The following is a 12,555-nucleotide window of genomic DNA, read 5'->3' on the forward strand; positions in this document are numbered from 1 at the left end:
AAGAAGTTTAGAGGATCTTAATGCCTCTCTCCCTGCTATGTCCATGTGACCGAGATGTGAAGAATACACTGAGGTTTCAGTGAGACCAGAATGCCAGTTGAAATGTCACTTTTTCCCAAATGTACCTGCACCTTAGTGCATGCATGCGTATATACAAGTACACACAAATACACACAGCCATACACATACAAATATATTATGAAACGAAATACCAAATGGGCTAAAGTAATAACATTTCTATATAACACTTGTAGAATTCATCTTGCTACCACATGAACACCCTGACTTGTAATAGATTGATTTCAGATCATCACAAAACAGTTCGACTTTTCCCTTTTTTTACAACCTTCACTGCTGTCCTTATTAGGCTAATTGGATTGACTGACCAATCAGGAAGAACCACCTCCTAAGACAGGGGTTTTAAGAGAGGGAATTAGAGAGTGGATGCTAGTGCTGGATGAAGTGCTGAAATGCATTGACCCTTAAGCGTTCAACTAATTGACAAAGGTCTAAGAAGTCAGGAAGAGCTCAAGCGCCTCCCTCACAATCCCTTTCCGCTTGGACAATCGCCTTAGTTGCGTCCAGTTTCTCCCTAGCAGTCACACAGAACCGTCAAAATTTCGTTTCTCGAGGATCTCGAGGATCTTGAGGAAGAAAGAATGGGGGCTGGAGCAAGCGCCGAGGACCAGAAATCTAAGGAATTGGAAAAACAACTCAAGGAGGATGCTGACAAGGATTCAAAGACAGTCAAGCTATTATTGCTTGGTAAGTAAGAATCATTATATGAAGTGCCTTGGGGGCACAAACACCTTTACATCAAGACAGCACAACCACCAGTATACAAAGGTGGTTAGGTTCACAGATTTCAATTTCACTATCATACAGACCACACTGTGTAGCTTTATAGCCTTTTTCTTGAGTGTGAGGTTTACGCAGAGTTGAACAGTAATCTCACTGCAGTAGAAGCTGTTCAGTAAACACCTCTAAGATTAATGCACAGGTGAAAGACCTGAATTAGAGTTGTGTGAAGCTACTATTCGGAGTGTTTTTCCTCAGATTCCCAAGAGCCGAACCAGTTATTGCATGGCTCAGAAGAGAGACAACTGTTCGACAAAGACAATTATCATCACAAAAAAGAAAAAATGTTATTGCACTCACTGGTCACTGTAGGATGTGCACCCAAGAACTATTCCTGGAGTCTGGGATATAGGCCATCTCAGGTGGTGTAAAATCATGACACATCTACTCACTGCATAGTAAAAAGTGGATGATTCTCAGGGCATTTAGACTAGAGGCCCTATATGTAAAAGTCCTGTATACGATATTCCTCTATTAGTTAAGTTTGTTAGAACACAAAAGATAAAACGGTCAGTTTAAGTTTGTACAATGGAAGTGAAAGGACTTAACAGGCATGAGAGAGAAAGGCCAGCAGAGGAATTGAGGGTGTGTAAGTCACCAACTTAAAACAAATCTGTTAAGCTTACTCAATGTCCTATCTATTAGCCCTCTAAACTATCTCTCCTGTAGGAAAACAACACATCTATAAAATAATTAAACTTATTATATAGCTAACTTGATCCTTGACCTATGATCTATATCTAATAATACATTATTCTCAGCATCTTTACACGTGTTTAAGACATTGAAACCTTTTTTTTAGGTAAATTATTCTCCATATATTTACACAATGGTTTAAGGCCCTGAAAATCTCTCAGAGAAAGATTCTTCATCCCTTAAGACGGGGTTTAAGGAGGCTCAACGGTGGATGAAAGGGCTGAACAGTGACTTCACCCTTGAAGTCTACTTGATCAGCTAAGAGAGAAATAGCTATGATTAAAGGATGGGTTCAAGCGTCGGACATACAGGGAAATCCAACTTCCTCAACAGTTATAAATATGGTGGTAAATTGTTTATGCATCTGAGGAAACACATTAAGGTCACAAACCACTTTTATTCTACCTATGAGGGTGGATTCTGCCAATGCATTTCAATGGGAATGTAGCGGTTTGCTGGCATTTGCGGATTTCTGCAAAAACGCTCCATTCCCATGGACAGAATCCACCCTCATAGGCAGAATAAAAGTGTGGTGTGACTGTGCCCTTAACGCACTAAGCACATCTTAGTGAAACAGTGGTTGATGAAAATTCAATGATCTTGAAACGATGTCAATAATACAGTTGCAACCGCAAAGTGTGAAGGCTGACTTCTCAAATCTAATGTAAGCACATTGATACTTAAGAGATCACAGCTCGCTGTCTAAATTAATCAGTGCAGAGCAGCGATGATATGCCAATCTTATTACCTAACAGGTTTAGTCCATATCCACTAGGTGGTGTGTCCTCCTTTGATTCTTCCAGTGATGGAAATACCAAAGTAGCAATACCATAATGTAAAAAGTGTAAAGTCCTGCATTAAAGGTTTGACTTGAGTAAAAGCACAAAAGTAGCAAACTATGCTTGTAATAAAGTAAAAGTGCAAAAGGTTTTTTTTATTTAATTTTATTTACTTCCCGAAAATAGCTGATATTGTGTTTTGTAAGTTGTAATATTAGGTATTATAAGTATATAACAGGGATCAAGTGGTTAATGTATGATATATATACAGTATATAATTTAAAGTAACTAGTAACTCAAGCTATCAAATACCTAGTGGAGTAAAATGTACAATATTTGCCTCTGAGATGTAGAAGTATAAAGTATAAAAATAATAGACATAATCAAGTAAATGAAATTACCTAAAAGTTTTACTTGAGTACAGTACTTGAGAGTAAATGTACCAAGTTACTTTCCACCACTGGATTCTTCAAATGTTACATAAGTTACGTATACCTAATGTGATCTAAATCAAAACGCCCATGTGCAATACGCTTTCACTTCATATACAGTACCTTCAACAAAAGAAAGGCAAACAATGGATAGCTGTTGGCTTTTATCACATTAGAAGTTTACTGCTGTGTGCTGTGTTGCAGAGTCAAAAAGTGAAGCTTTCAGTGCTTAACAAACAAGCAAAAGCTTATATAAAATGAAAGTAGACATGCAAGAATTAAAACAACAAGTGTAACAATGGAAATAAACAATCCTATAAAGGAATTGTTTATATGACAACTGCATGCTGTGTAGGTGTTCTAATATGCTTTAGAATTGTGTGTCAAATGAATATGTTATGGTCAAATAAATATAGCAAGATGGCAAAGCACCACAATCCTGTGGTAACAAAGTATCTACTGTATAATTGCATTTGTAGATTATGGCTGTTTGCAAGATAGAGATACAGTAAATCAGTTTGGACCAGGATATTAAAAGCAGAGAAGAGTGCCACCTTGTGGGCTTCCATAGACAATAGATACGGATTGAACGCATTCCTTGACATGGAGGTCTAAGTGTAGTCAGGTTTTTAATTTGCAACACTACTACAAAGGTGATATCACTAATTCTTCTGCCCTTTCTGCTTGAAAGTGTTATCATACTTCACATTACCTACAGTACACTGGACTGAAAAACCTGAATGCACTCTGAGCTCCAGGGAACTTGAGCTAGAGCAATACCAAGCGAAATTATGGATCAGCAAAGGGCTATTCAAAAATAACTCTTCACACTGCTGTGGCCAAAACCAGTGAATGACACAATCATGTTACCACTTTAAAATTTAGCAGAAAATAAGCCCATTACTGTACCCCAGTAGAGCCAAAGCTATAATACTTTCTACTGAGTAGTGAGCCAATGGCAGAGGACTGTCTGAGCCAAGAGGAAGATCAACCAATTAGTGTGCAGAGAGACAGAAAGCTCAGCGTGCCTTAGAGGCTAGTGAGTCCTGGGCATCAATCATTGGTTGTCCCGTGACATGGGGAACACCCAGGGGTGTCCCCATAGCATCGCAAGATCTTACATGCTATTGCCGTTGCCTGCAATAAAATTGGGTCGTTTTATTTTAATAATTGTAATCAAAATCCAAATATATTCATGTTAAAAAGCCATATTCCATTCTTGTTTTGGAGGAACATTCCTCTGAAATAGTTTGCATTATCTTGGTACATTGTGTTGCTTTTTATGGTTTTAAGGGCTCTAAACATTTGTTCTCTCTACCAGGTGCTGGTGAGTCAGGGAAGAGCACCATTGTAAAACAAATGAAGTAAGTAAAACTATAACGGACTATATGATTTATCATGTTGCACATACACCATGTCAGTTCCCAGGAATTCCCTCAGAGGCAAATCCCTCTGAGCTCACTCTGACTAGGCTAAAAATGCCCCCACAACTGTCTGTTTCGCAAACATCCATGTGCTGCGATTTGTCAGCACTTGCTTTAGTGCACTGTGACTGCTGCATATAGTTGGCTCTCAAAGTCTCAAATAATGTTGGCTAGAAGAATAAATGGAGTCATATGGAAACATGCCACAGGTTGGTACAGCAAAATCATTTACCTCGCGTGTAGGTTTGGTTATATTTGTACACAAGTGCACACACACACACACACACACACACACACACACACACACACACACACACACACACACACACACACACACACACACACACACACACACACACACACACACACACACACACACACACACACACACACACACACACACACACACACGTAATGAATAAGAGATATACCTTCCACTGACATGGGATTCCCCTCCCCAACTTGTTTTCCTTCTGCAAAAGGATTCTCCATCAGGGTGGTTATACAAAAGAAGAACAACTGGAGTTCAGAGCCGTCATCTATGGAAACATCCTGCAGTCTGCTCTGGCTATCATCCGAGGCATGGAGATGCTGGGGATAGACTTTGGCTCTGGCTCTGGACAGGTCTTGTGATGCATATATATGCATATATACACACACCAGATTTAACATTTTAATAATAAACTATGTGACTCCCAGAGTATTAATGCCATTCCTTTTGCTCTATGCATGTACTGTATGTGTACAATCACAGGAAGATGCACAGAAGCTGCAGAACTTGTCAGACTCCATTGAGGAAGGCACAATGCCCCAGGAGCTGGGTGACGTCATCAAGAAGCTGTGGAAGGACTCTGGCGTGCAGGCCTCCTTTGAGAGAGCAGCTGAGTTCCAGCTCAACGACTCGGCTGGCTAGTGAGTGCACCACACAGCCTCCTCATCACTTAAAAAATACTTGCAATTTAGGAACTTCCAATCAACTCCCAACATTAGTATTAGTCCGTGCACCACTGGTTTAGAGTCGCTACAGTATAATCGACAAATACAAATATTATTGATTTTATTTTATGCTACGGAGACCACTACAATCATCTTCTAATTTGACATCTACAGCTACCTGAATGAAATGGACAGAATCTGCCAATCAGACTACATGCCCACTGAGCAAGACGTGCTGCGATCTCGAGTCAAGACAACTGGTATCATTGAAGAACAGTTCTCCTGCAAAGAATTGCACTTCAGGTTAGTCTTGCTAATGACCAACTAGTCAAACTGTACCAGTGACTCCAAAGAATACAAGAACACTCGCCTCAAAACACACATGCCCGGCTCAAATCCAGCGACCTCAGGGTGGTCGGACAAACATATTTCTGGCCACCAAAGTCCACTCGCCTCAGCCTCAGACAAAAATGGGTTTGAGTGTATTTAAGGGGCGAGCGTTCCGGTTACCACACAGTCTGGCTAGACACATGTAAACTGGACAAGCTGTATCTCGATGTCCAATATGGCTCTGGCTGAGTTTTCTTTTGTCCCTCATGAATAGGATGTTTGATGTGGGTGGTCAGAGATCAGAGAGAAAGAAGTGGATCCATTGTTTCGAGGGTGTGACCTGCATCATCTTCTGCGGAGCACTCAGCGCATATGACATGGTGCTTGTAGAGGACGATGAAGTGGTAAGTAGGCATGACCAACCTCAAGCCACACTACTACCGCACAATAAAGCACAGTCTAGAAACATACATTGTCATTGAATCCACTTTTTTTCTTACCTTTTCAGAACCGCATGCACGAGTCCCTCCATCTATTCAACAGTATCTGCAACCACAGATTCTTTGCAACGACCTCCATCGTGCTTTTCCTCAACAAGAAGGATCTCTTCCTGGAGAAGATCAAGAAAGTCCACCTGAGCATCTGCTTCCCAGACTATGATGGTGAGTCCCACTGACAAGGCTAGCTAAAAACAAACAAATCGTCACAAATGTTCTGAATATGGGAAAAGAGCCCATGTTCCTATGTATCTAATTAAGTTATTTAGCCACAAGCTCTTGTTAATACTTTTCATTGGTTCAATATTTTTTAAACCAACAGACAGACTCAATGCAACGTGTTGTGAGCTTGTAGATTGTTTTTGCCACTTTTGTGTGACACTGTAGTATGACAAAGTAGGACATTCATTTACAAAGAAAAAGTTTAAATGTGGAGATACAAGCAATGATATAAGATCCATCAGCCTTGGTAAGGGCCTGGAAGGACCAAATCTTTAAGTACTTGTTTTAGGTCAGTTTTACAGCTTCTGTGCTGAGTGATGTACGTATTTGGGTGATAATTACAGGTTGGTGGAATGGTTAAGAGGTCGCTTAGAGAATGTGACCATAACTGTCAGTCATGAAGCAACAGTCACAAGTTAGTGAGTTGCGCAAGAGTTTCCTACAACAAAGCCGTTTTACCAAAGCAGAAGGTTCATACTACAGACTGATATAACTCAAGTATCGGTAATATTATACACTACAGTACTGTACATGAGACATATGGCATATTACAACTGCCCATTCTCTGAGGACAGAATATGACTAGCTGTTGAATACATTTAAATGAGGCCCAATGACTTTTTCATGGTCCCTTTGCAAACCTTAAAACATGACGACAGCATCAAACTCTCCTCCATGTGACGCGGTTCCCTGTGACAAAGCATTTTTTTTACTTAAGTAAATAATGTCGATATTCAACTGCTTTCAAAACGAGCCCCAGGGCTCTTCTACTAAATTAAAATGAAAGGTCATGCTCACCTTGACAATTATAATTTCTGTGTAGGTCCCAACACATATGAGGATGCCAGCAACTACATTAAGGGCCAGTTTGAAGAACTGAACATGAAGAAGGGCGTGAAAGAAATCTATTCCCACTTGACCTGTGCCACGGACACAGAGAACGTCCAGATTGTGTTCAACGCCGTGACAGACATCATCATCAAAGAAAACCTTAAAGATTGCGGTCTTTTCTAAGCAGCTCTCGAGTGAACATAAAAGGTACAGTACAACACAGAACTGCCACGTGCCGCTATTAGTGTGTGTCCCTCCCAGGGAGCTTGTTGATACAATGAAATAAGGTCCAGCTGTGGCCAAGGAGAGACAGACTCCTGGTAATTCAATTTAATCCACGTAGGATACCTTGCCTCCCCATGTTGCCAAGCAACAACTCTTGTCCGTGAGTCGAAAGCAATAGTTGCTGTTATTATTTACGGTTGACACAATCCAAATAAGTATCGTCACTTTTGCATAAGGCTCTCTGTCACCGGCATGTAAGGATATACACTATACAGTGATAATCAAATGAACATATTACATTAGCCTACATGTACACATATATATATACAGTAAATATATATATATATACAGTATATGCACACACACATGTACATATGCATAAATATACCTGTATTACACAGACACAAAGTGCTTTGTGTATAAGGACTGATGGGTACTGACACCATGGGAAACAAGTCAATGAAGTACTATATAAACATTTGTGTTTATCCTATCTAAATAAAGCAAGAAACTTCCTAAAAAGAGATTTAATCCTTAATTTTTGCTCTACTTTGCAGAACTTCCTGATCTACCTTAACCCCTCACCTCAAATATTGGCAATTACTGAGAAGTGTACGGGTGGAAGAAGCAGAGGGGATCCTCAATTGTTGTTAACGTCAACTGCTTCACTGCCAAGTCCCAGGTCCTCGACTGTTCACTGCACATGGTACCATCACAACAGTAGATCCCTGCCAACGCAGTGCATTTTACATCCAGTTGGCCTGAAACAACTATCAAGTCACAACATTCTTGTTTGGTCAAGCAGCTTCCTAAGAGAAGACAATGTCGGATACATATATATATATTTTTCCTCCTTCAATACAGTATTGTATATGTATGTAAAATATGGTACCATTTATGTCTCACCCCATAAAGCTGCTGGTCTAATGCTGTGTAGCCGATCCTCACCGCTTTCTAAGATGTAACGTTTGATTACTGTATTGCTGGTCCCGTTTAATTTGGAAACCGATCCCTGTCAAATACGAGGAATAACCAGGGAAATTATTAATATATTGAATAGCCACAATTGAAACCTTGTTTTTGTTAATAAGTACTGTAGTCTTGATATGTTAACTGTAAAGAAAGGTCGCTGAGCTGATCTCAGATATTTCCAGTGCTTACTGCCTACAGTATATCCAGATTACAAACCAAATTGTACATGTATCTATTCTAGTGTTAATGTATTTCAATTCACTTACAAGATGTACATGTTAATGTGATCATGAATAACTATAAAGAGGCTCAAACATGGTAGATAAACTTTGTACATAAGAGTAGATCGATGGCTATATCCCTCTATAAGACTAGAGGGATGTTGGTTTATTTTCAAAAGGGATTGTAAATCTATTGAGTCTGTCCTTTCTTATGAAACGTAGAGGCATGAAATAAAGATGCATTAACTCCATTCTGTGCCTATGAGTCCACACACACACACACACACACACACACACACACACACACACACACACACACACACAGCATCAACCTGTATGAATGAGGCATCAACTATATGAATAGTTTGATGCTAAATATTCACTGGCTTATTTTCCTATTGTTTATTCATTAAGAGTGAAACTAAAGCTGGACCTGTTTTGGAGATCTGGGGTTCACACACACACACACACACACACACACACACACACACACACACACACACACACACACACACACACACACACACACACACACACACACACACACACACACACACACACACACACACACACACACACACACACACACACACACACACACACACACACACACACACACACACAGCATCAACCTGTATGAATGAGGCATCAACTATATGAATAGTTTGATGCTAAATATTCACTGGCTTATTTTCCTATTGTTTATTCATTAAGAGTGAAACTAAAGCTGGACCTGTTTTGGAGATCTGGGGTTCTTTGACCAGCACTGCTGGCTGGCATCAGTCAGGTCCTCAGCTGTAGCTGAAAGGTGCATTCATGGGCATCTATTGTACAGTATAGCATTGTTCCTATTCTGCAAGCCCTGTTTCTCTGCTCCAGTGGGGGTGAGGCATTTATCTTTCATTAGTCACAGACCATAAGGTTTATATTGTCACCGTCAGGCAGAAACCTTGTATCTTCAAGTTTCAAATTTGTACGTTATTTTTCCGTAAAGTAAAGCCCTGCTTCATCATACAAGACTGTCGCACAAAACTGGTGAAAATAGCGCAACGCCTTGCGGTGCGAGGTGTTGTGTGCTTGTAGATCAGCTATTTTCACTATCTTTCTTTTTTTTAAACGATAAACACAAAACGAAAGGTTTTAGACATACACGGTTTCCACGCAACAACGATGATATAGGATACGGCTGATATGGGCTGCCCACGGTAACTGATTTGGCATGCAACAGTAACAAAATGCAGGACGAGCACAGCGTAGTGTTGTCATTTAATCGTGTTAAGAGATGAACATTACAACTGCACAAATGAGAAATGTACAAGACACTGTTACTCCTGCGTAACGCCTCAACGCTGTTAGGTTTTCTGTGGAAGGAAGTGATCAAACAAAGCCAAACCACAGTTCTTACAAAAGACCAATGGCTCTGAGCCATGGAACAATAACACAGCATCCCACTGTAGCAAACTACTATTTGACTTCCTTGTTTGGTCTGTTTATGTTTCTTTACTGAAATCCACAGGATTAAGAACACATTTACCTAGAGTAAAATAAGTAATAACACATCAAATTTACTTTCAGGCATGAAATATTATTCATCTTTTGCAATGTCCAGAGGAACGATCACTTAACACTTAACAGTGAGAGTTCTTTCCTTAATGAAACATTACAAATTGTGCTGCAGTGAGGTGTCCTACTCCTAAATACAAAAATATTGTTCAATACAAAGTGGTCCAATTACAATAAAAACTAGAAAGGGGTGCACAGTAGAGCACACATCTCTGCCAGGAGCCATGCCCTAATTATAATAGCAATGTGTGCAGTTACATTTCTACTTACAGCCATGAAAGAGTAGCATGGATGTGATTACTAGTTGTACATCGTCTCTACCGTCTTCCTCTTGGGATGACGTGATCACATCACCAAAAACATGTTATTTTCAAATCCAGCATGCTCGTTTGGCAACTCTACAAGGCGAGACTGTATTAGAATATATTACTTTTGGTGCAAACTTTACTTAACATTGGCACTCTAAACTCTGTAAAAGGGTCTTCTAAAGAGTGACCTACTGACAGCTCGGATTGAGCTGAATGTGCAGACATTAAAGGCCCACTTCACCTCTGGGACAACCCTATCTTATTTTATTCTTGTTTGGGACACGATCAACACAATCCTGAGTTATTTTTTGTGTTCAATCTGTGTTTTTAGATATTTTAGTATTTCAGCATGTACTAGTGATGCATTTTGCATCATCAGTGATGCGTTTTGCATCATATGATGCAAAATGCATCACTAGTACATGCTTAAATACTAAAATATCTCAAAAAACAGATTGAACACAAAAAATAACTCAGGATTGTGTTGATCGTATCGCAAACAACAATAAAATAAGATAGGGTTGTCCCAGAGGTGAAGTGGCCCTTTAAGATTCTCACAAGTTGGACGTTTTGGGGTATGCGTATGTTGACTGTTGTCACATTTATAAATGTATATCTTTGTGTTAATCATACGTTGGCTTGTACCGGTGAACGCGCTTGTACGCAATTGGCTAGTTACGGTACATCCCATAAGTTGGAGTGATAGAGCTTTTTAATTGGAACACTTATAGAGAGACAGTTGCTCTTCAATTATATATAAAAAATACAAAGTGGTCATTGACTGATTATAAATGGTACGTGTGAACTCATGCATGATCTGGCAGAGATAATTACGAAGTACACAGCTTTGTTGCACTGCTAAAATGTATTTTGTTTAAATTTAGGCAAAGAAACTAAACAAAAAATTCATGAGGCTCTTTCTTACTGAATGAAAAGAATAGTACACGCACATCCGTGGCCCAGGTGCTAGACAAGCAGAATCATGAAGGACAAGTAGAGTCTGCACACTGGTTACGCTCCATAAAGTTTATTACTCGTCAACGTTTCGATCAATGGATCTTCATCAGGACAAACTTTTGTCCTGATGAAGATCCATTGATCGAAACGTTGACGAGTAATAAACTTTATGGAGCGTAACCAGTGTGCAGACTCTACTTGTCCTTATTTCTTACTGAAACAGATACAAAACTGGTTAGAGTATGTACACCAAAATGGTCACACTAAATCCAAATTATGGCATTCACACGTTCAATAGTCTATGTAAGTGCAACCCGAATTTCAAATAAAATATAACAAATATTCAATAACAAGAATGTGGTTCAAACTTACAGCTAAGATAAGAACATAAAAAATCTAGTAAAAATTATACATCAGTCAAGGAATTATGAGATGCAGTAATGGGCTTGACAAACAAGCAGTTTGTTTTGGTCCTGGTGCAAATGGTGCATAGTACTGTGACAATCTACGTGAGAGCTTGATTTGAAAATGAAGACAAGGAAATACTTAACCCATTTAGGCCTGAACACATTATGACGCAATATTTTATGCTTTAAATATAAAAGAAATAGCAGATATACAAGCTCACAGCACGCGGTGCAAGCTTGTAGATCTGCTATTTTTGAAAAATCGTGAAAATTAGAATTTTGACCCGATTCTATAAGTGTCTTTTGAATCCTAAGGTTTTTTGAAAAACCTATGTTTCTATATGTCAGCAATCTGGCCAGCCATCGTCAAAGAAAAGGTCCTTTTCACTTAACTGGAGCTCAGTTAGTCTGTTCTTGAGAGACTACTATGTCAGTGGTTCTCAAACCTTTTCATGTGAAGGACCCCCAAAATGATATTTATTTGGCCACAGACCCGCATCTCAAAATATTTAGTTCCAGGGACCACCCAGAAGCAAAATTTGAGTTACAACTGTTCACTTTGAAAATACATATATTCAAAGATTTGCACACATTTTCATGACTTTTTCAAAAATATCAGATCTACAAGCTCGCAGCGCGGCACTGTGAGCTTGTATATCTGCTATTTTTCACTGGTTAAAGCATTCAATAATTCTAGGCCTAAATTAAACAGCGAGACCTGTGGACCACAAGGACCATAAATATGACTCCTGATGAAATCACAGTGATGTTGTCCCCCCCCCCCCCCCACCCTAGTTCATCCCAACACTCTTTGCATTGCATGGTAAAATATGTTAAGAAAAGAAAAAAAAAGGAAAAAAGGAAAGAAGATTGACGTAAATTAGTCCCAAAGTGTAGA

The 12,555-nt window shown here is 39.4% G+C and overlaps 1 protein-coding gene across 1 annotated transcript; it reads left to right on the forward strand.

Annotated features, from left to right (window-relative positions):
* Positions 1-659: 659 nt before the first annotated feature.
* gnat2 (guanine nucleotide binding protein (G protein), alpha transducing activity polypeptide 2) lies at positions 660-7,187 on the forward strand (the record flags this gene model as incomplete). The annotated part of the gene is made up of 8 exons (XM_080733547.1): positions 660-765; positions 4,086-4,128; positions 4,671-4,812; positions 4,943-5,100; positions 5,299-5,427; positions 5,729-5,858; positions 5,963-6,116; positions 6,997-7,187. The coding sequence occupies 8 exons, from the start codon at positions 660-662 to the stop codon at positions 7,185-7,187; spliced, it is 1,053 nt and encodes a 350-aa protein (XP_080589673.1).
* Positions 7,188-12,555: the final 5,368 nt, after the last annotated feature.

This window comes from Nannobrachium achirus (assembly GCF_963921795.1).
Source record: "Nannobrachium achirus genome assembly, chromosome: 9".
NCBI classification, from domain to species: Eukaryota; Metazoa; Chordata; class Actinopteri; order Myctophiformes; family Myctophidae; genus Nannobrachium; species Nannobrachium achirus.